At 44.1% G+C, this 25245-nt stretch overlaps 1 protein-coding gene across 5 annotated transcripts in view; it reads right to left on the bottom strand.

Moving 5' to 3' along the window:
• LOC134337370 (phospholipid phosphatase-related protein type 3-like) overlaps positions 1-25245 on the bottom strand; it is a 111251-nt gene that overhangs the window by 53950 nt on the left and 32056 nt on the right. For 4 of the 5 annotated variants that reach the window (XM_063032327.1, XM_063032326.1, XM_063032325.1 and 1 more), the window contains exon 2: positions 4615-4744. In XM_063032327.1, the coding sequence (XP_062888397.1) occupies positions 4615-4695 (81 nt within the window). In that variant the 5' untranslated portion in view covers positions 4696-4744. Of the gene's footprint in view, positions 1-4614; positions 4745-21186; positions 21224-25245 lie in introns of those variants that run through there. The other variant, XM_063032329.1, reaches the window with a different exon arrangement.

Below are 25245 nucleotides of genomic sequence, written 5' to 3' on the forward strand. Positions count from 1 at the left end.
AAGGAAATAAAAACAGAATTCAGATAAAGTTACAGAGTAACTTTCTGCTACAGTTACTGAGAAACTGCAATGCTGGGGCCACAGTGAGGGAGAATGAAAGATCTTTGGCATACAAGAGGCCCATTCAAGGGCAGGCACCAGTCCTACATACATATATCTTATACTGTGATTACGTAGTTCCTGAACCAGGGCCAAAGGTCCAATTTACTGCATTCTCAGAAATGGTATGGATCTCTGTTAGAGTTTGCCTTGCCTTCTCTCTTTCCAAAATCCATTGCCACAACCGCCCATTCTTTTATTCCCTACCTGTAATCATTTGTACATCAGCGAACTTGACCTCTAATCTCACAATAGGCCGTAAAGCTAATTTTCTATTGGATAGGCTATCTGCTCATCCCCAATTTCATTTGTGTGTGCAACTCAGTGTACGAACCCAGACTGACACATCTGCCTGAACAAGGAAGTTATTACTGCCATTACTCACTGCCAGAGATCCTTCCTCATTTGTGCTCAGGAAGAAGCTTTCAAACAAGAGTGCCCAGGGCCAACTCATCCATCATTGACCAAATTGGGCTAATGGCCATTACCATTCCCCTCCTGCCTGTGGATTGCCACAAACTGGCTGCGTTCCTGCCTCTGAGACCAAGGACTGTGGATTCAAGCCCCACTTCAAAAAACTAAGATCAAAATATTGGCTTGGCACTGGCAGACTATTCAGGGACCCCTACAGTGTAATCTTTTGGATAAGATGTGAAACCGTCTGCTCCGTCAGGTGGCTGTAAACTGTCTATTGTTGCTGTTTTTGCAACTGGCGCAGGTCAGTTATCTGTGGAATCCAGGCTAATATTTTCCCTCACAAAAAGAGGACGCTTGATCGGTGTAGTTTGTGAGAACTTGCTGTGCATAGAGTGGCTCTCCCATTGCGCCCAGAAGAGTTCCAATGCCTCGAAAGCCTCATGGAGAATTTTTACTATTTGCAACTCAGGGATCATCCCAGACTTTAGACATCCTTTACATATTTATTCTGGAGTGGTTTATTTTCTTACTTACCCCTCCCAAACATCCCCCCACCCAATACTGAGTACACTGAGCTCCCTGAAATCTGTACCATTGAAGCTTAGGCTATGTTCCCACTAATCTGCTGACCACCCACCTTCCTTATGTTTGCTGACATCCTGACCGATTTTCTCCCCTTGTGTCCTGTTACCTTTCTGTTGTTGCCCCACTCTCAAAAAACTAACCTTTTACCCAACTGTTCCTGCAGCTACATCTTCATCACCAATCTCCCCTTCCTCTCCCTGAACCTCTGGCTTTCCCAATTCTTGTTTATGTATCCCACAATCCTGAGACAGTATCCTTCCATCCAGCTTCTGCCCGTCCAGGATGACTAAAGGCATTCTGCGTGGTTGTAACAATGTTTATCTGCCTGAACTTTTCCTTCTCCACCAGCCAGCAGAATCAGCCATGGCTAATTAATCTTCCTCTCACTCTGCCACCCCAGTGGATGGGACTACCCTTGCTTCCATTGCAGCCAGGTAATTAACACCCCAGTTTCTCTTCTTGCCCCTACCCTATATGTCTGAAGTCCACAAGAGTCAATGCTGGGTCCCTCCTCTTTCCTCTCCAACCAACTAGCTAATGGTGAGTTCATCTGCAAGCACAATGCCGGTGCCCACGTGTTATCACCACCCAGTTCAACCTCACCATCACCTCTCTCAAGTTCTCCCATCACAAGATCCCTTCACATCTAATGCCAGGTGGATAAATATTTCTTCGAACAACGGTTATAGACAAGCAATCGAGACCCCTTGGGATGTTGCTGGGTTAGAGACACAAAAGATTACAGATACCAGAATCTGAGACAACAAACAGAATGCTGGGAAAAAAATCAGTAAGTTGGGCAGGACCTGCAGAGGGAAAAGGACAGTTGATGTTTCTGGCACCCACCATCTGGACAAGGGTGGATAAAAGGGTGAGACAGCAGCTTCCGAGTGATTGGTGGATTGAGGTGAGTGGGGAGATAGGCAGATGGAGGAGAGGAGGAAAGAGGAACTAACTGCAGAGACTGGGAGGTGACTAAAGGCTGTAAATGGTGGAACCTGATAGGAGAGGAAGGTGGAGCATGGAACTAGATCAGGGAAATGGGGTAGGGGGGCTAAATGGAAACATTGGATTTGGGGGGGGTTCTGGAGTGGGTAGAGGAGGGGAATGAGGGTGGGTTTAGGAGAAACTGTATAGATCAGGAGGAGAGAGTAAAGGGACCGGGAGAGCAGGCTATCTGAAATTGGAGAATTTAATATTCATGCTGTCAGGCAGAGTATGAGATCCTGTTCCTCTCGTTTGCATTTAGCTTCACCCTAGCAGTGGAGGAGAACAAGGAGAGGCATGAGGGGGTGGGAATGGGGAGGTCTATTGACACATCGATGGATGTTACTTCATCAATATCCAAACAGTCTTTGATTTCACTTTTTTTCTTAGCATGTTACATGGTAGTTTAATAAATTTCCCAGTAAACTTGGTGATGTATTCTGGATCTGGAATCTGTCTGCAATCCTACACATGCCGCCGACCTCTGGATTCTGAGCCCCAACTGCAATTCTGGCCCACGGTCTGGCTCCAGCGCAAACTATTCTCTGGGCTCCTGGCTCTAGATTCACATCCTGCACGGACCTGGGACCCCGGATTATGGGCAAGTCGGAAGCTAAAGCCTCAGAATTTCCAAACAAATGGGCAGGGATTGAACTAAATCACTGCTTTACAGTCTGTACATACAACTCGTTTCGTGGTCACCATCTCCCTCCCTCTGCCCAAGACTAAGTAACCTGACCTGTCCAGGCATGTATGGGTGAGGAGGAGGGGGAGTAACACTGAGCCTGTACTTAGACAGGTAGGCTAGTGACAAAGAAAGATACACAACATTTTGGAGTGAAAGCTTTACCAGTCCAAAAATTCCCCTAAGATGAAGCCAAGCTCTTGTGAGGATATGCTGAGCAAGGCAAGGTTTTTCTCTTTAGTGCAAAGGAGGATGACAGGTGACTTGATAGAGGTTCACAGGATGTTAAGAGGCCTAGATAGAGTGGACAGTCAGAGACTTTTTCACAGGGCAGTAATGGCTAATACGTTGGAGTATAATTTGAAGGTGTTTGGGGGAAAGTATAGTTTGGGTTGGGGGGGTGTGAAAGGGTTTTTATAGAGGTAGGTTGCTTTATTACAGAGAGACTGGTGGGTGCATGGAACATGCCGCCTGGGGTGGTGGTAGATGCAGATACATTAGGGACAGTTAAGAGACTCTTAGACAGACATATTGATGAAAGAAAAATGGAAGGTTATACGTTAGATTTATCATGGAGTGGGTTAGAGCGCCAGCACAACATCTGGGCTTGTACTGTGCTTTATTGTTCTATTTCTATGTTCAAAATAAATTATATCAGGAGCTACTTGCCAAGTTGTTTCTTTCAATTGTAGCTAACCTGTATTCATATTGAACATTTCAACATCTCTTTTCAGTAACAAAGTGTTAAATGTTGTAACTACTATTTATTAATTACTATAAATTGCACATTGCACATTTAGATGGAGATGTAACCTAGAGATTTTTGCTCCTCATGTATATGAAGGATGTAAGTAATCAGTTCAATTCAAATACAATTGGTGGCAAATAGGACCAGACACCTTTGTGGAGAAACTTTAGTTTAGTTTTCTGGCTAAATGGATGGACGTGTAGTCTGCAGTCAACAGCAACCTGAATGGATATTCTACACAGAGCACCCTGTGAGACACCAGCTTCTCTCTACACATTGTCAGTACGTCCCTGAGTGATGCTATATTGATGTTCATGCTTGGGTATCACCCACGCTAGCCAGTGTAGTGAAAGGTACTGCGGTGTGTCCCATGAGAACTCTCTTGTTCCTCAAGCAGCTCCATGTCAGGTGCGGTCTGTGCCCTCTCCTGGATCGAAAGATCACAAGTGCAAGTTCCACTCCTGACTCTCCAGCTCCACCCGGAGCGATGGGAAGTGCTGCAGCAATGTTGAAGGCAGCACTCCCAGATGAGAGGCTAAGCACAGCACTGCCTCCAGCTGCACACAGAAGATGCCACGACCCAGCCCTGACCGCTCACCAGTGCCTACCTCTCAACCAACATCAACGAAGGCAATTACCGGATGCTTGCAACGTGCGGGACGTAGCTGAGCACAAACAATCTGCTTTGGTTATAACTGTGATAGCATTTTGTCATAAAACCTGAGCTTGCAGAAGTCACATATCAAGCCTTTCTTTGTTTGACTGCCTGCTGCACAGTAAGCAGGCGAGGTACCGGGAGTTCCATCAGACACGGTGTGTGATTTGTGAATAGTAAGTGGCGAGCTGAGCAGCTGGTGTACCAAGCCCCAGCCTGCCTCAGGGAGGGGCAAGTGCAAAGGGCAGAGGGGAATGCTCAGGGAATTGTACACTCTGACCACTGGCACAGCCTCACTCTATCCCTGCTCCTGGCCCTCCGGCATTTTATACAGCCTCGACTCACCTCGACACAGGGAATTGTACACTCTGACTGCTGGCACAGCCTCACTCTATCCCTGCTCCTGGCCCTCCGGCATTTTATACAGCCTCGACTCACCTCGACAAAGTAGAAACAGGGAAGCAAAGTCATGCTGTCCTTGGAAAGTTTCCTCTTCTGCCTTTCCTTTGCAGAGATCATACTGATGACTTATCACTCCCTCTGGACCAGGGAGAAGTCACATAATCTACTGTAGAAAAAGAAGAGTTCCTTTAATATCATTTCAACTTATCACCACTGACAATACAGCTGATTTAAAAAAAAAATTTGTACGCTCCACATTTTAGATATAAAGTGAACTTTATCAGTGTTTGAAATCAGAAAATGTTGGAAACACTCAGCAAGTCAGGCAGCAACTGTGGAAAGACAATCATGGTTGATGTTTCAGATGAATAAGCTTTCATTAAAGCCAATGAAGCATCAACCGTTTCTCCCTCCAGAGATGCTGCCTGACTTGCCAATAATTTCTAGCATTTTCTGTAGACTGATCAAATCATTCCACCATTTGTAACTTCTGCCACAGAAGTAATGGACAGCAGGAAGCAACTACAAAATCTACCTCCAGGAAACAATCATATTACAGCAGGGAAGCAGACCTTTAATCTGACAGAGGTCATAGACAACGAGATTCACAGGAATGTTGAAAAACAAAACATTGACACCAATTGTTTTTGATTTATTGAGTATATTTCAGAGCTGAGGGCCTTGGCAGCAGGACATGTGGCCAATGTTAGTGGGATAAGGGAAGTGGGGTTGACCAAGAACAGGCTGTCGAGATCTCAAGGGTAGTGGGCTAGAGGAGATTATAGACAGGGAGAGGTGAGGTCTTTGCAGAGAAAAGAACAAAAGTGAGAATTTCTAACGAATTGTTTAACCAGAAGCTAAGGTAGATCTTTGAGGACAGAAGTGTAGGGTAAGTGGAACAACACAAATTTTGGGACAGAGGATCTAATTTTTGAGCTGGTAAAAGTTTACAAGAGACACACCACGAGGCCAGTTAGGAGAGAGGCACAGAGACAACCCTTGGTATACAGCCATAGATTTGTATTGATAAAAACACTGTTGTAAACCTGGTGAATCCTAAAGAATGAACCTGGGCTGTACTTTTCTAAGTGTACACACTCTTATAAAATAGGAACAATTTACACACAACAAGCTTCCACATCTCGATTTTATGTTGAGAAGACTAGATAATGTGTTAACTGAGGAAAGATTCCAGTTCTGATGTCTCATCCAAAAGGATGCGACTGAACCTCAGCCTTCTGGCTCAGAAGCAATAATGTGCTTAAGCCAGGGCTGGCACAGATCAGGCAGATAACATCCAACTGCAATGGGCCCTGTGTACATTACCTGTTCAACAGGGAGCCAGTCTGAATTACCTCCAGGCTGGATGATCATCACCGTCTGCACCTGTTTTAGTCTCTTCTGTCTGTAACTCCTACTCTTCTTGTGAAGTCAACAGCCCTGCGCTCCAGACACGCTCCGTGCTGCACCGAGCTTTTGAAGTTGCTTTGTTTTCAGCAGGGGAAACAACCTTTTATCTGAGCATGTCATAGCTGCCAGCACAATTTAGGGAAAGTCAAACCGGTTGTCCAATGCACAGGCGCTTTTATTAAAAGTGACCTGCCTGCTGATAGCATCAGGCACTGTATTTGTTCAGTCCCAGGGTTGGTTGCTCTTTCGGTTAACAAAACCAAATATTTTCTGCAGAGGAGGCAATGCATCAAAGCTATATTCTAATCCATACTGCTGCTCGGAATTCAATTTTTATTACATAAAAAGTCATCGAAATTAATGATGTTAACAGCCCAAGAAAGCAGAGCAAGTGGAAAGATGCTCAGTCTGCATCAGTGCCATCTCCAAAGTTGAGATGCAAGTTGAAAGCATCAGTCATCTGCTCTGGACCTGTGGTCTGATGGGGTTCAAGTCCAACCAGATACTGTCAGGTGTAGACTCAGCCATTGTGACAGAAACCTCAGCAGGGTATGACTGTGCTCGTTACCACTGGACTTGCAAAGGCAAACCAAAAGATATGAGCCAGCAACTCAAAAGATGGGAATTCAGTTTGACGTGGCAGCTTGAGAAGTTAAATTCCATTCACAGTGAAAGGCTGGACCTAGAAGAGGACACCAGTGGCCAATGGGTTGCTGAAAATTTACCAATCATTGGCATTTCAGGAAGGTGCCCTTCTGAAACAGCTGATTTACACAGTCAAACCCAGTAGAGTTAACACATCACACCATAATTCAGCAATTGACAATACACTACAACAACAGTTTACATCCTTGTTTTGACGTCCAGCCTCACCCCTCCCTGTCCCTAGAATAGTGGCGAAGGTTGTCCTTTGCCCTTTGCAGCTGGAGTGCTGGTACAGTTTGAATGGGATGCTGCCTGAATCACAGGGTGATTCAGAGGGTGAGTAAACCTGGGTTGTTTTCTCTGGAACAGTGGAGGCTGGGGGAAGATTTGAAAGAGGTTTATAAGATTATGGGAGGCTTGGACAGACAATTGCTATCTTATTCCCAGGGCTGGAATGTCTAATAATACCAGAATGCATGCATTTGAGGTGAGAGGGGTCAAGTTCAAGTTGTGGAAGGTAAATTTTGTACAGTCATGGTGGGTGCCTGAAATGTATTGTCTGAGTGGTGGCAGAGGGAAATGTGATGGAGCGTTCACAAGGCTCTTAGATAGACACGTGAACATGTATGAACTGGAAGGATATTTGCACATTGTGTATGCAGAAGGGATTAGTTTAGTGAGCACTTGGTTACTAATTTCACTAGTTTGGCACAATATTGTGGGCCAGAGAGCCTGTTACTGTGCTGTTCTATGCTCCAGTCACCATGATGCAGAATAGATGTGTTAGCAATAAAGAGAGTGCAGAGGAGAGTTACCGGGATGTTGCCTGGATTGGAGAGCTGTAGATATAAGGGGAGGTTGAATAGGCTGTGTTTATTCTCACTGGAATGAAGAGGCAGAGGGGTGGCCTTAGACAGCCTTATAGAACTATGAGGGGCTTAGACAGGATAGAGAGACAGGCTTTTTTTCCCAGGCAGGGTATCATGGTCCCGTCTGGCAATCCCCCACTTTGCCATTTGCCTCAAGATTTGGGCCTCGATCACCTCATTTAGATTCCAATCATTCCCAGGTATCAATAACTACACGCACCTGCTTCCCATCAAACAGCAGGATAAGAACCCTGTGACCACAGCAACAAGCCGCCAGTTTGTTGGTTGACTCTTGTGAGAGTAAACCTTATTTCCTATTCCTGAGAACTGTTAGTTCTAAGCTTCTCATCGTCTCCTGGATATCGGCTCCCTGTTTGCGGAGGTGCTATGCCTAATGACTCTGCCTCAGCATCTGTGTCCTGCACTTGGGTTCGTCCCCAGCCACATCCTTGCAACACAGGGCAGCTACAACTGGAAGGTATGGGTTTAAGGTGAGTGGGTAGAAATTTAAAGGAGAGGTTTTTCCACACAAACAATGATATTTATCTGGAATGAGCTTCCAGGGGAGGTGGTGAATGCAGGTACAATTACAGAGTAAGAGAATGCAGACCTAATGAAGGGAATTGGAATTGGCATAGAGAAGCATCCCAGTTGGCAGAATGGGCTGTGAGACCCCATATTTGTGCTGTACATTACCCTGAGTCTGTCTCAGTCTCCTGTGAACCTCTTGTCTGACTCCCATGCCGTCAGCCAACTCTCCTCCAATCACAGAATGTAAGAAATAGAAACACAAGGCCACTCAGCCTTCATGTTTGCCCCACCATTTGGTAAGCTGGGAGCTGTTCCCGAAAGCTCAGCACCACATGGTATCTGACAACCCATCAGTTGTCTTAAATCATTACTCAGTGACTGAGTCTCCACGGCCCTTTTGGCTACAGAATTCCAGAGGCTGACAACACATTCCCCAGGGGAAGAAAATTCTTTACTGTATAACTCTTTATTGTAAGTACCCCAGTAAAGAGGCTTTACTGTTTTCCCTGCCTGCCAAGCCCCCACCAGTTTGTTTGTGCCAACGAGATCAAGAGGAACATTTTGCTCTGGTCAAGGTGCCACACCCAAACAAAACAATGCTTTGTGCGATTCCACCTCAACAGCAGTACGGTTGATTCTTCTGTAGTGGCAAAGGCTAAAGAGCAAATGCCACAGCTGGCAGCAGTGATGAACCAGGAACAAAGCCTTTGAACTAATCCCCACCTCAGCCACCCTCAATGTGCCTATCAGCACTACAGCAAGTATCTGCAGAGGGAACTACAAACATGTCAAAAGCTCCAATACGTAGCAATAGGTTAGCACCATGACTCCAGGCTCCTCTCAGTTTAAGGAATATTGAATTCGTACCTTATTTCCATAAAATCAATTATTTATTCCCCCAAAATGTTTGCTCATCCTGTGGATGTTTCCTTCGGAATGCTGGAAGCTGACAACAGCCAGATAAAGATGTTACTTGGCCTTCTGAGTGGCCCCCGGAGAATTTGGCTGTAACATCTGCATTCCCACAGGATGCTCCTGTTTACCATTTCAATCAGCAGGCACAGAGAGTTTCCCACTCAACCATTATTTCCTTGTCTACAGCAGGAGTAAGCTCTTCTCCCTTTAACACTTGCTCTGAGCTGACGATTAGCTTTGTCCAGGCACGGACAGATACAGCAGCACACGATAGCAGGACATATAGGGAATGATCCAACCAGACACCCTCATCCCCCTTTTTGGCATCCCCTTGGCCAGGAGAGTTTGGATTCACTCTGTTCTGCGGAGACTCGTAGGGCCAGTGTGGGAACACTGACTCTTCCACATTCAGGGCAAGGGGTGGCTGATGGGGTAGGTGGGTGGGTGGTCTGTGAGTTGCCACACTCCTTCCACTCCACAGGTCTCAGCGTTCTCCTGGTGCAGAGATTCTCAGTCCTATGCTGAATCTTTCTTCCTCACTTCAAATGGCTGCAGATCAGAGAACCCCAAGAGTCAGTAGGAATGCTGCCTTCCCACAAAGAGGTTTTGAGCACATCATCAGATCCACAAAGAATGCATGCCAGCAGCTGTACTTTGAAGAGATTCGGAATGACACCAAAGACTCTTGCAGATTTTCATAGATAGATGGCAGAGAGCATTCTAGTTGACTGTATCACTGCCTGGTATGGAGGCTCCAATGCCGAGAACCACAAGAGGGTGCAGAGGGTTGTGAACTCAGCCAGTCCCACCATTAAGGAACCTTCAAAAGGACGTGCTCAATTACCGGCATATATTATTAAGGACCCTCGCTGTCTGGGACTGGACGTGACCACTTCTCATTACTATCATTGGGGAGGAGGTACAGGAGCCTGAATACCCACATTCAACTTTGTAGAAACAGTTTCTTTTCCCCCAGCCATCTGATTTCCGAATGGACAATGAGCCCATGAACACTATCTCACTATACTTCTCTTTGCATTAATTATTCCTTTTGCAAATTATAGAAATGTTATATCTTACACTGTACAACAAACTTGATTACATACATCATTCATAATGAATCTGATATTCTGATATATTCCTCAGTCCACCTGGCAATCTCTTCCAGCAGCAGATCTCAGAAAGGAGTACAACTCTCCAGTGTGGAGAGAGTGGTATCCATCACCAGTGTTAAATTGAAGTGGTCTCTTCTTGGAGGCATCCAGTGACTGGACAGAGACATTCTCACAGGACTGGACTGTGGCTCACTGTTTGCCCAGTGTAACAATTTATCACCCACTTTCAGACCTGGTGCAGGGTCTCGACTGGAAACTCTGTATCCCTCCGTATCCACAATAATGCCTGACACACTTCACTTTCTGACGTTCAATGTAAATTTATTATCAAAATTCAAACACGTCACCATATACTACCCTGAGATTCACTTTCTTGCAGATATTCACAGTAGAATCCAGTGAAAAACCACTACAAAGACTGACGGCCAATGTGCAATACAAGACAAACTGTGCAATTACCAAAACAGATAATAAATAAATAATACTGAGAACATGAGTTGCCAAGTTCTTGACAGTGAGTCTATAGGTCGTGGAATCAGTTTAGAGTTGAGTTGAGTGAAATTATCCACGCTGGTTCATGAACCTAATGGTTGTAGGATAACTGGTGGTGTGAGCCCTAAGGTTCCTGTACCCCCTTCCTGATGGCAGCAGCGTGAGGTGAGCATGGCCTGGATGGTGTGGGTCCTTGATGGATGCTGCTTTCTTGTGGTGTCAGTCGAAAATGTGCTCAATGGTGGTGGGGGGAGGAAAACCTTTGCCTGTGATGGACTGGGCTGTGTTAACCACCTTTTGCAGGCTTTTCTGTTCTTGGCTACCCAGCGCTAGGCAGTCTCTCGTCAGCAGAGTTTCCCATCAGCAGTTGATGCTTACACTGTGTATGTACTGGTGATGCTGCTGTGGTACTGATAGTGTGTAACATGCTGAAATAAAGAGCACAGCTCATGTCGTGTTTAAAAAGGATAGATACCTTTGTTGGAACATAGGGAGTCGGGCACTGACAGAGTCAATGAGTGTACAGGACAGAACCAGGTCCACTCAATCAATGCTGAGTACTAATTGCCTATTTTTTATGGATCTTTTGTAAATTGACTATCAAGGTACACACATAGTATGTTACAATATACTACCTTGAGATACATTTTCTTGCAGGCATTTACAGGAAAATAAAGAAATACAATAAAATTTATGATTTAAATATACACTCTTCCATGCACTCCTTCACAAGCTATCTGATATCTTTTACCGAGGAAAGTGCCTGAAAAACTTTAAGAAGCCCACTGTGATGGTGCAAGGTCTGTGTTCATTAGCAGAGTGCCTGTCTCCCAGACGTACGCATGGCTGGTGTGCAGAAACGATAGTGTATCACAGTAATGAGGTGCAAAAACTTTGCAGTGTGCATGGGCCAACAAAACTCCCCTGCAGTCGTCACTGGGACAGCCCAACACAGCACTGCTTTGGCACATTTAATAAGTTTACTCCCACTGAGATTTTGCACTCGTGAATCTGCAGGGAACAGACACTCCCCACAAACCTTCACATCTTGGCTGAGGCAGTCAGAGCCAGTTCCTTCCACTTGGGGAGCAACAGACTCAGGCCCAAAGATGGACTTGCTCAAAGTCAAGCTATGTCATCAATGGACAGCTAAGGAAATCAGGAACGGGCCCATGTAATGCTGGGACCCCTCTGCTGATGGGCACCGTGATCATGCACGGGCACTGTGGCAATCTGCAAACTCAGCAAGGGACTGGAGTTGAGAGTTTCTGGTCTGATGCTGCAGCCTTTGCACCTCCATCTCCGTGGCCCACCAGCATTCAATTTTCAGCTAATCATTGCAGAAACCCTTATCCAGACTCATCGTCCCAACCACCAGAGCAGCTTTTTTTCATGCTGCCATACGTACACCCTATCATAAAGAGCAAAAGCGCAGAAAGTGCATCCAGCCCATGACAGTTTGGTCTTCCGCCTTCTCCCACTACCTGCACCTGGACTATACCCCTCTCATCCATGTACCAATCCAAACTTCTCCAGGTTCACTCCACACTCACACCACCCACTGAGTGAAGAATTTCAGCTCAGATTGCCCATAAATATTGAGCCTTTCATCCTAAATCTAATACCTCTACTGCTTGCCTCAGCTATCCTGAAGGGATGAAAGCCTGCATGCATTCACCCTATCTGTGCCCAACATAATGTCGTGTAACTCTGGCATCTCCCATTATTCTGCTATGGTCCAGAGAATAAAGTCCTAACTTACCCAAACTTTCACTATAGCTCAGGTACTCACATGACTGCAAAATCATTGTAAATTTTCTCAGTGTTTTTCCAAAGTTTTATTCCTGCATACACAACTCCACATTCAGCCTCACCAATGTCTTTTACAACTTCAGCATAATCAGCCACCATGGTAGTAAACTCTTGAAGGGCTTTGGAACATTGGACTATGTAACAAACACAGTGCATCACCAAGGAATATCGACTTGCTTCAGAACACTCCGGCTTTGCTTACCACTCTGTGGGCAAGTGTCAAGGAAAAGCCACTGCAAGTCCCAACCAGGCACGAGCTCATCCTGGACACCGCACTGCCACCCTGGGTACAGGGTGATCACGAGCTCATCCTGGACACCGCACTGCCACCCTGGGTACAGGGTGATTAAAAAGCGGAGACTGCTAAAAGATAACCAGACTACTGCCACAAAAGAATGCTAGCTGATGTTTTAGAACATAGACCAGCACAGGCCCTTCAGCCCACAATGTTTGATCATGGGGCCATAATGTATAGGAACAGAATTAGGCCATTCAGCCTAACGAGTCTGCACTACCATTTCACCATGGCTGATTCATTATCTCTCAACCCCATTCTCCTGCCTTCTCCCCATAACCTTTGATACCCTGACTAATCGAGAACTTATCAACTTCACTTTAAACATACCCAATGACTTGGCCTCCACAGCCATCTGTGATAATGAACTCCACATCTTCACCACCTTCTGGTGGAAGAGATTCCTCCTCATCTCTGTTCTAAAAGGAAATCCCTCTATTCCAGGGGTTCTCAATTTTTTTATCCCATGGACCCCCACCATAAACCGAGGGATCTGTGGACCCCAGGTTGTGAACCCCTGCTTTATTCAGAGGCTGTGCCTCTGGTCCTATACACTCCCACTATAAGAAACATCCTCTCCACATCCACTCTATCTAGGCCTTTTGATATTCGATAGGTTTCAAAGAGATCCCTCCTGCCTCATTCTTCTAATCTCCAGCAAGTACAGGCTCAGAGGCATCAAACAGTCCTCATAAATTAACCCTTTCATTCCTGAAATCATTCTCATGAACCTCCTCTGGATCCTCTCCAAAGCCAGCACATCGCTTTATTAGATAAGGGACCCGAAACAGCACACAATTCTCCAAATGTGGTCTGACTAATGCCTAATGAATGCTCAGCTCTTGTATTCTTGTCCTCTTGAAATGAATACTAACATTGCATTTACCTTCCTTACCACTGATTCAACCTGAAAGTTAACCTTTAGAGAATCCTGTACAAGGACTCCCAAGTTCCTTTGCAACTCTGATTTTTGAATTTTATCTCTGTTTAGAAAATAGTCTTTGTCTTTATTCGTTCTACCAAAGTGCATGACTACACCTTTCCCTTTTCTATATTCTATCTGCTATTTCTTTTCCCATTTTCCTAATCTGTCTAAGACCTTTTGCAAACTCCCTGCTTCTTCAACACTACCTGCCCGTCCACCTATCTTTGTAGCATTTGCACTCTTGGCCAGAAAAACATCAATTTCATCATTCAAATCATTGACATATAATATAAAAGGAAGTGGTCCCAACAGTGGCCCCTGTGGAACACCATTAGTTACCAGTAGCCAACCCAAAAAGGCCTCATTTATTCCCACTTTTTCCCTCCTGCCAGTTAGCTAATCTCCTGTCCATGCTGGTATCTTTCCTGTAATATCATGGGCCCTTATCTTGTTAAGCAGCATCGTGTGCAGCATCTTGTCAAAGGCTTTCTGAAAATCCAAGTAAACGACATCGACTGATTCTCCTTTGTTGATCCTGCCTGTTGTTCCTCAAACAATCTCCAATAGATTTGCCGGGCAAGATTTCCCCTTAAGGAAACCATGCTGACTTTGGCCTATTTTATCACATGCCTCCAAGAAGATCATCCTTAATAATGGATTCTAACATCTTCCTAACCACTAATTCAGGCTAACTGGTCTATAATTTCCTTTATTTTGCCTTCCTCCCTTCTTGAAGAGTGGTGTGACATTTGCAATTTTTTTAGCCCTCTGGAACCATTCCAGAAATGAGTGATTCTTGAAAGATCACTAGCAATGCCTCCACAATCTCTTCAGCTATCGCTTTTAGAACACTGGGTGTAGTCTATCTGGTCTGGGTGACTTGCCTACCTTCAGATCTTTCAGCTTCTTTCACCTTTTCCTTAGTAATAGCAACTACACTCACTACTGCTCCTGACACTCTCGAACTTCTGGCGTACTGCTAGCGTCTTCCACAGTGAAGACTGACGCAAAATACATGTTCAATTCATCAGCCATTTCTATGTCCCCTATTACTGATTCTCCAGCAACATTTTCCAGTGGGACCATTTCCACTCTCATCTCTCTTTTATTATATATCTGAAAAAGCTTTTTATATCTTCCTTTATATTATTGGCTAACTTACCTTCATATCTCATCTTGTCTCCCGCCCCCCCTATGGTTGTCTTAGTTGGATTCTTTTTGTTTTTAAAAGATCCCTATTCTATCTTCCCACTAATTTTTGCTATATTATAGGCCCTCTCTTGCGTCAGTTGTGCCGACTATCCCACAATTAATCTAAACCTTTACTCCTACACAGCCCATAATAACCCTGCATTTTCCTCTCATCCATAAGTCTCCTAAATGCTCTTATTGTATCAGCCTCTACCCCCATTTCTGGTAGTGCATTCCAGGCACCTACCATCTCTCTGTAAAAAATATTCTACGAACATTTCATAGAACACAGAACATGGAACTGTACAACACAGGAACAGGCCCTTTGGCCCATAACGTTGTGGCAAGCCAATTAAATTAGTAATCAAATGGCTAACTAATCTCTTCTGCCTACACAATGACCATAACCTTCCACATTCCTCAAATTCATATGTCTATCTAAATGTCTTTTAAAGGTCTCCAGTGCATTTGCCTCTACTACCACCCCAGGCAGTGTATTCCAGGCATTCACCACTCTGTGTAAAAAAACCTACCCCTCACATCGCTTTTGAAATTACCCCTCTCACCTTAAATGCATGCCCTCTGGTATTAGACATTTCAACCCTTGGGAAAAGATATTGCTTGTTTACTCTATCTATGCCTCTCATAATCTTAAAACCTTCTTTCAGATCTCCCCTCAGCCTCACCCACTCAAGTGAAAACAACCCAAGTTTGTCCAGCCTCTCGTTACTGTATATCACGTGCCCTCTAATCTAGGCAACATCTTGGTAAACCTCTCCAAAGCCTCAACATCATGTGCTGACCAGAACTGTAAGCAATACTCTAGAGTTTTACAAAGTTGCAACATAACTTCCTCACTTTTGAACTCAACACCTCAAGTAATAAAAACAAATGTGCCATGTGCCTTCTTAACCACACAATCAACCTGTGTAGCTAGTTCCAGGGAGCTGTGAACTTGGACCCCACAATCCCTCTGCTCATCAACACTGTTGAGGATCTTGCCCTTAATAGTGTCCTGTCTCTTCGCATTTGACCTACCAAAGAGTAACACTTCACATTTGGCCAGGTTAAACTCCATCCACCATTTCTCTGCCCCTATCCCATTGTTTTCTTTGCCAGTCTTCTACGCTACCCACAATACCACCAATCTTCATACCATCTGCAAAATTACTAACCTACCCATCTATCTTTTCATCCAGCTCATTTATATACATCACCAACAGCAGAAGTCCCAGTACAGATCCCAGCAGAACACCACTAATCTCAGACCTCCAGCAGGAGTAGGTCCCTTCAACCACTACCCTCTGTCTTCAATGGGCAAGCTGGTTCTGAATCTAAACAGTTAACTCACCGTGGATCCTATGCATCCTAACCTTCCGGATGAGTCTACCATGAGCAACCTTATCAAACACCTTACTAAAATCCACAGCTCTTCCTTCATCAATCACCTTCATCACCTTGTAAAAACAATTCAATCAAGTTAGTAAGATACCACTTACCCCAGAGGAAGCCAACCTGGCTATTCCCAATTAGGCCATGTGTTTCGAAATGCTCATAAATCTTATCCCTAAGAATACTTTCTAGTAACTTCCCTGCTACTGACAATGGACTCACTGGTCTATAATTCCCAGGATTATTCCCGTTTCCCTTCTTGAATAACGGAACAAGGTTAGCTACTTGCCAGTCCTCCAGGTCTTTGCTCATGGCTAGAGTGGGCACAAGGATATTGGTCAAGGCCCCAGCAATCTCACCTGTTGCCTCCCTCAGTAACCTGAGGTATATTCCAACAGGCCCTGAGGACTTAATACTCTTTAAGAGACCAACAGAACTGCCTCCCTTTACCTCTGAATGTGCCAGCATATCAATACATTCAGCACCAATTTCCTGTCCTCCACGTCCTTCTCCTTGGTAAATACTGAAGTAATTTCTCATTAAGGACCTCACCACATTCTCCACATCCAAGCAAGTGTATTTTCTTTATTCTTCAGTGTTCCTATGCTCTCCCTAATTATCCCCTTGCTCTTGAAGTGTAGAATGCCTTGGGATATAACTTGCAAATGACTTTTCGTGGCCCTTCCTGTCTTTCCTAATTCCCTTCTTAAGTTCTTTTCTGGTTTCCCTATGATGTTCAAGGGCTCTGTTTGATTCTAGCTTCTTAAGCTTTGCATATTTTTCCTTTTTCTTGTTGACTGAATTCATCACCTCTGTAGATATCCAAGGTTCTCTTACATTGCCTTCCTTGCACTTCTTTCTGACTGGAACATACCTGCAATTGGTCTTTAAACACCCTGCACATAGCAGATGTGGACTTGTCCAAAAACGGCTGTTCCCAATTAATTCTCCCTAGTTCCTGCCTGATATTCCCACAAATTGCCCTACTCCAATGTAAGACTCTTCCACGGGGTCAATACTTAGCCTTAAATCTAGCTATCTTAAAACTTAAGGAGTTTTGGTCATTGTTTCATAGCTGTTCACCCATGGAAAGGTCAGTCATCTGGCCAGGCTCATTTCGCAATGCCAAGTCCAGTACAGCCCCTTCTCTTGTTGGACTACCTACATATTGGTTTAAGAAATCTTTCTGGATGCACCTAACAGATCCATGCTCAAAGTTCATCAACTTATCACATAATACTCCTAGCATTAAAATTCACACATTTCAAACTATTCATCCCATTGTATCTATTAGATTTCTACTGCCTGGTTTCACTGGCCCCAACATCTACCTTCTTGTCCAAAACTTCACTTCTGGCCTGTGCCCTGGTTCTCACCTCCCTGCCAAACTTGTTTAAACACTCCCGAGCAGCATTAGTGAACCTCCCGGCTAGGATATTGGTTTTTCTCCAGTTTAGGTGCAACCCTTCCCTCTTCTACAGGTCACCCCTGTCCCAGAAAAGGTTCCAATGATCCAAGAACCTGAAACCCTGCCTCCTGCACCAGTTCCTCATCCACTAAATTACCTGTACTATTGTCCTATTCCTGCTGTCAGCGGTACATGGCGCTGCGATTAATCCAGAGATTACTACCTTCGGGATCCTGTCCTTCAGCCTCTTTCCTATCTCCCTATCCTCACTATGCAGGGCCTCTTCCCCTTTCCATCTATGTCATTGGTGCCAGTGTGCTCCACGACATCTGGCTGCTCACCCTGCCTTTAGAGAATCTCCTGCAGCCTCTCTGAGGCATCCTGGACTCTTGTACATGGTAGGCAACACACAAACCTGGGTTAAACGTTCCCCCAAGTATTCTCCAATCAGCTTAGCAGAATGTACTCTTACTCTGTCCCGAGGCTGCCACACAGCTTAGCAGCAGCAGGAGCCCATCTGAAGCTGATAGCTACATGTTTATACCCAACTCTAGTAACTGATACAGCGAAAATATACTGAGGGACTGATGCATTCTCACATGTCTTATTAGTCAATAAAGAGTTAGGGTAACATTTAAAACATTCCACATACCGCTTAGAGAAAAGGCCAGTATTTGCCCGATGGCCAACATTGTGGGGACGTTTCCATGGCTGAAAGCACTAAACATGTAGTGGAGTAACATACGTGATCTGTACATTTCCACCTATTTCAAAATGCCACTGACACTGTACTGTAGGTTTAGCACAAGTCAGAAGATAATTTGCTACTTCAGAGCCTGAAAGATCGAAGTCAGTGCTGCTTGTGGCACCTTCCTGTGTACAACGTGTCACTGTGCATGCTACCTCTGCCACAAGGAACTGCACTTGTAAAAAGAACCTGTGATTGCAAAACACTTCGGGGCATCCCGGGTTACCAAAGGTGCCAAAGAAATACACAAAATTCTTTTCTCTTTTCTACATGATCACTCTGGACAAAGCAGAGAGAAATTATGTCAAGTACCGTAGCCGCAAACTCACGCAGAAATCCAACTGGAGGAATGAAATGTCAAATTGAAAGATTTCTGATGCAACTATTGAGAGGAGGGATAGAGATGGGAACCAAAAAGTGAAATGATAGGGAGACTAACAGTCCTACCAAAGCCCTTCAGCATTGCTTTCTGGCTTCTAATTCTAAAGAAAGAAAGCAGTTTTATATTTGGTGTTGACTGCAATTTTCTATTATTTTTAATGTTTATATAGACTTTATGTTCTTTTCACCACCCAAAGAAGCTCTTTTCATTTCAAAATAAAATTTATTCAGAATAAATATATACAAAAGAATGAACACAGTCCAAAACTCTTCACACTCGTAGTCTCATTTGGTCAATTCTAAATGTGTTGTGCACCTTTCTCTACACAGCCTCTCAAGTGGCCCTCTGGAGTGAAACACCTTTCTGGTGTGCGAGGAGCCCCCACCGGCCTCAGCCCCTCGGTCCGGGAGCAGGAGGACCCACTGGGGTGGTCCTTCCCCACATGGACAGCAAGCTTCAGAGCCTTCCCTCAGCACATTGTCCTGCAGTCTGGTATGTGTAAGCTCTGAGAAGCAGCTGGAGCTGGCTGTAAAGCAGCCAATCAAAATGAGCTTTGATGGCATCTTGGTCAGCATGGACAAATTGGGCTGAAGGGCCCGTGTCTGTGCTGTATGACTATGAATGTAAAAGCTCAAAGTGTCCCTCTTTTACGGATCGCGCTTTTCAAACTTGGAAGACTAAGGGTATTTTACGGTTTTTGGATTTATTTTTAGATGGTTCCCTTATGTCTTTTGAACAACCATCTAACATATATAATTTATCAAGAATACATTTTTTTAGATATTTGCAAGTTAGAAATTTCCTAATGCTTTCCAATGCTTCCTCCTACATATATTTTAGATTCGATAATTAACCTTAATCCATGTCAGAAAGGTGCTTCGGCTATGATTTATAATATTATTATGAAACTTAGGAAAGCTCCATTTGATAAGATTAGGGTAGATTGGGAACAGGAATTGGGGCTTACCATTTCTGTGGATGATTGGGGGCAGATTTTACAATTAGTTAATACTTCCTCTATTTGCGCTAAACATTCCCTAATTCAATTTAAAGTTGTTCATAGAGCACATATGTCCAAAGATAAGTTAGCGCGTTTTTACTTGCATATTAATCCTTTTTGTGATAGATGTTCGGGGCAGATAGCCTCTTTAACTCATATGTTTTGGTCTTGCCCTACTTTGGAAACGTTTTGGAGAGACATTTTTAATATTATTTCTAAGGTATTAAATATAGATATCTCTCCTCACCCTATTACTGCTATCTTCGGACTACCTAAAATTTCTAGTAATCTTTCCCCTTCAGCCCGTAGAATGATTGCATTTCTTACTTTAATGGCGAAAAGATGTATTTTACAACATTGGAAAGAGCTTAATGCTCCAACTACCTTTTTTTGGTTCTCCCAGACGATATTATGTTTGAATCTGGAGAAAATTAGAAGTAACCTTTATGATTCTTCATTTAAATTTGAACAGATTTGGGGATCTTTTATTCGATATTTTCATTTAATGTAATATATACCCTTCTTGTTTTTTTTCACTGTTTTTAATGGGGGTCGGGATTGAGGACGTGATTTTAAGTTTAACTCTGTTTGGTTTCAAGTTAGCCCATTGCTTTGCTTTGCTTTTAGTTAGTTGCACGGTGGGTTTTTTTTGGGGTTTTTTTTTTCTTTTTTTCCATTGATATATATAAAATTTAGTATACTATTATGTTATCTTGGTTTCTTATGTTTAAATTACATTGTTTGTAGTATTTTTTTTTGGTATTGATACCTTCTGTAATTTTATTATATTTTAACATTGTATTAATGTTTATATGGCTTACCTTTTTGTATACTTATTCAATAAAAAGATTTAAAAAGAAAAAGAAAAGCTCAAAGTGTGACACTAAAACCCCTTGAATGGGTCATCATCCAATAACACAGCTTCGTACTGACAGCCTGGTGAATGAGTATTAAAAGCTCACTCAGTACATTTACCCTGCATCCATGCTACTACCCCTCTGAGTGGGCATAGCACCCACTGACTCTTACACCCTCTCTCACCTTGGGAATCACGATCCATTACCCATTAACCCTACCATTCAAAATCCAAGGAAGATATATTTGTTTTCCAGTTGCCCTTTAACGAATGACAATAAGGTACATTTACTATCAAAGTATGCATGCAGTGTGCAACCCTGAGACCTGTCTTCCCCATACACAGCTGTGAAGCAAAGAAAACCATGGAACCCATTCAAAGGAAAACACCAACATCCTCCACGTACAAAAAAAACAAATTGTGCAAACGGCAAAAAATACTGAATACAAAGAGTCCGGGCATATTCAATTCAGCTCAGTTTAGTTCAATCTGGCGCTATGTCGTTTGATGTCTGCAGGCCTCGTCAATCAAAATCGCCCAAAATAGCAACAGAAAAAAAGGAGCAACCGGAAAGCAGAAACACATCATAATGTGAACCATCCACTTTCCGCATCAACTATACCTTGCCCAGGATCTAGAACACCGGCCCCACATCCTCCAACAGCATCGGGGAACGATTGCAAATTCACCCAAGAACTCATCACACACTCAAAACAACAAAAATGCTGTTCTTTTCTCCGCTTCCAAACAAAAGCACAATAGCAATGAAAGACAGAACGGAATATTCAAGATCACGTGGGTAACAAGACGATAGGTACAGCCTCCAACACTTAAGCCACCACATTTACTGACAGTGTTTCTGGCAACCAGTGTTGGGGGGAGGGGGAGCAGGAGGGGGTTTGGCAGAAACAGAAATTTTCTCTAGTGATTCGCAGTTTGTTGAAGTGCACTTTCCTTGTATAATCAGATCTAACAGGCATCCAGTTTTAGACTGCACTATGCTGTACTGATCACACTACAAATCTCTTCAGAAGGATAATGGCATTTGTTCACATTTGATTGTCTTGCATATGAATGTCTTATAAATGGCACAGTTTATGCTTCAATCTCCATTAGTCACAGGTGCTATTGTTGTAATGGAGCGATCGTTTTAAACCATTCTCTGTGTAAATCAGCTCAGTACCTATGAACTGAATAGCAACTTCAAGCTGTACAATATTCTGCTCACTAACACCATCCACAGTCATGTCCACTGCAGACATCCCACCTCTCCCGGAAGTTCCGGGAGACTCCAACATATAAATAGTGGCTCCCTGATGCCCGCAAATTATATACAATATCACGGAAATCAACTTTTTGAGAGCGAGCGAGTGAGAGAAAGCAACCGAGAGAGCGCGAGAGCGACCACGAGAGAGAGAGAGCTCGCAAGACAGAACGAGAGCAAGCAAGCAAGAGCGAGCGAGAGAGAGAAAGAGCGTGAGAGCGAGCGAGAGAGAGAGAGAGAGCGCGAGAGAGACCACGAGAGAGAGAGAGAGAGAGAGCACGCCATGGGAGAGTGTTCCAAAAAAAGAAAATATAAAATGTACATCACCCCAGACTACACTAAAGTGTACCCCTGCCGAGTAGGTCAAAAATAATGACAGTGTTGCTCTCTGCACTGTTTGCAACAGTGACTTTTCTATTGCCCATGGTGGGTTAAAATGTAAAAGACATGTTGAGGTGAGTTTAACAAGTGTCATTTGTTTATTAGCACAGCGAACGTTATTTAAACTAGCTGGCTGGCTGCTAAGGAGCTACTCTACTGCAGACATCCCACCTCTCCCAGAGTCTCCCGCAAATTGATGGTACTACCTCCCTGAAATGAGTTTTTGCAGGGTGGGATGTCTGCCACTGCTTTTTCCATTCTGCCGTCAGTTTTCTGAACAGTCCAAGAAGTACTATTTACTTACTGTTTTTAATTGTAACTTATAGTAATGTTCATGTTTTGCACTGTATTGTAGCCGCAAAACAACAATTTCACGATATATGTCTATGAAAATAAACCTGATTCTGATTAAGGACTTGCTCAGCCCCTGGATCTCCTGAGGTGAAGTCATATAACAGTGAAACTCAGGAGGTGTTGAATTTCTATCTGAAGTGATAGAGATGGGTGCAATTATAACATTTAACAGTGATTTGGGAAGGTACACAGATTGGAAAGTTACATGGATTGGAAAGGCTGAGATGGATTTAGGCCGAATGCCGACGAATAGGATTAGCTCAGTTAATCATCTTGGTTGGTGTGGGTGAGCTGGGCTGAAGGGACAGTTTTCCATGACTGCTCGATGGTCACAGCTCTGGCAAATGGGACCCCAGGATAAAGGGTCAAAGGGTGGTTTAATACGAGGACCACCTCATGGTTAGAGCAACAAATGTTTTTTCAGGGACTATTTTTTTTTAAGAAAGAGAAAGACTCTTGCAGCAGGAGTCCATATCAGACAAAAATGGACAGCAAAATAAAGGACAGCTTTCTGAAGCTCAATTTGCTTTTCAAAGAGGGTCTTAAAAGGGTGGGGGCAGAAAGAAAACGAGAGTTAAGGAACCATCACCACACAGGCATGGTTCCAACTGGGCTGCTGACAGGTCAGGAACTGAAGTGCTTGTGTTGCCCCTGGTCCAAGCAGCCCAGCATTATTCTCAGGACCATGCACGATCTGTCTGGGCCTCAGCAAGTGCACCGGCCCATCATGTTACTGTCGATCTCACAACCAAAAAAAGCAGGCATCGGTGGAAGGTGAAGGGGCTGGAGATTGGTCTAGGATCAGCAGAAACTGACCTTACCACCCCCTCTTCCAGGTGACAAACATTCTCATTCTCATAGTGGATGGAATTCAGCAAATGAGCGTTACGCAGTTAGAACAGCTTGCGTCACATGGCCCCAGCTCGTAAACAGCCACAGCCAGAAGGTTCTTCCACCTCAACCTCTGGGTACTGGAGCAGCGACTCAGTAAAGCAATAACATCTACAGCACTGAGCTAGTTGGCTTCTCCTGGGCACAGAGCTAATGAAGGAATGTTTTTCACTTTGTGTTCTGCCTCATTACTCTAAGCACATCAAATGCAGAGGAGAAATTCTTTACATGTAGCATAATACCATATGTTGCAGCATGACAGGAATAACTCAGCCAGCCTCCACAGGTTACAGTGACTCAATATTCTATGTCTAATATTAACCATGCACAAGGCCAAAAGTTGCAGAGAAACGCAGCAGCAATCAGTTCTGGGAAGACTCTCCATACTTATGACCATGTGGCTGGGCACAGTACAAACACCATCAAAATACTGTTGGCAGAATCCCAGATGGTGACCAGGAGGCACACAGGAGTGAGATAGATCAGCTGGCTGAGTGGTGTTGAAAACAACAACCTTGCACTCAACATCAGTAAGAGCAGGGAATTGATTGAGGACTTCAGGAAGGGAGAGTTGGGAGAACACATACCAGTCCTGATTGAGGGGTCAATGGTGGGAAAGATGAGCAGTTTCAGGTTGCTGGGTGTCAACATCTCTGAAGATCAATCCTGGGTCCAATATTTCAAAGCAATTGCAAAGGAGGCATGCCAGTAAGAGTTTGAGGAGATTTGTTATGTTACCAAAGACATTGGCAAATTTCTCCAGACGTACCACGGACAGCATTCTGAATGCTGTCTCACTTTCCTGTGTAGTTGCCAATGCACAGGATCAGAAGAAGCTGCAGAGGGCTATAGACACAGCCAGCTTTATTATGGACACTAGCCTCCCTAGCATTGATGACGTCTTCAAAAAGTAATGCCCCAAGGCAACGTCCATGAAGGACCTTCTCCATCCAAAACATGCCCTCTTCTCATTCCTATCATCAGGAGCCTGAAGACTCACACTCAACATTTTCAGCACACCTTCCTCCCTCTCACCATTAGATCTCTGAATGGTTCATGAACCCACAAGCACCAGCTCATTATTTTGCTCTTTTATACTTTTTATATATTCTTATTGTAACATAGTAAATTTTATGCGTTGTGGTGATGCTGCAAAACAACAAATTGCACAATATATCAGTGATAGTAAATCTCTAACTCAATGTGTGGAGTTTGGATCTTGCTTTCACTGCACTGAATAACCTTCCTATTTATAACAACTCATTCTATCCACCTGTTCCCTGAAAAGTGGCGAGGGACTCGCATCTCCCCACTCCTGTCCATCCCAGCCTGCTTTCAGCACCTGCCTATTTCCAACCCAGTCTCCCTGCAGCAAGGGCCCACCACTGGACTTCACTCCCACCTTCTCTCCCCTTTCCCCAGTCCTGAAGGTGCCTCTGTCCACTTGTCAGTGCCGTGCGGTGATGAGAGGGCAGTAGACAACCCTACGCCTGTGCGTTCAGCTCACCGAGCCAAATCTAAATCCCCAGGTAATTGTAGGACGTGAAAAAGATCAGTTACGAACACAAGAAATGCTTCCACAAATGTGGAACTAAGAATAACTCCCTGCTTCCTGTTTCCTTGTCCAGCACCCTTCAATGCAGCATCTTCCAAATCAGAGCTAGTTACTCTGTCAAAACCTCCCCTCATCACCACTTGGTGCTGGGACTTCCAGTATGGTTCCCTCCTGAAGAATCCTAGAGCAGCAAATTAAAAGAATTTTTAAAATTTTCCACCACCTGCACAACACAC

The sequence above is a fragment of the Mobula hypostoma genome, chromosome 24 (genome assembly GCF_963921235.1).
Source record: "Mobula hypostoma chromosome 24, sMobHyp1.1, whole genome shotgun sequence".
Taxonomy (NCBI): domain Eukaryota; kingdom Metazoa; phylum Chordata; class Chondrichthyes; order Myliobatiformes; family Myliobatidae; genus Mobula; species Mobula hypostoma.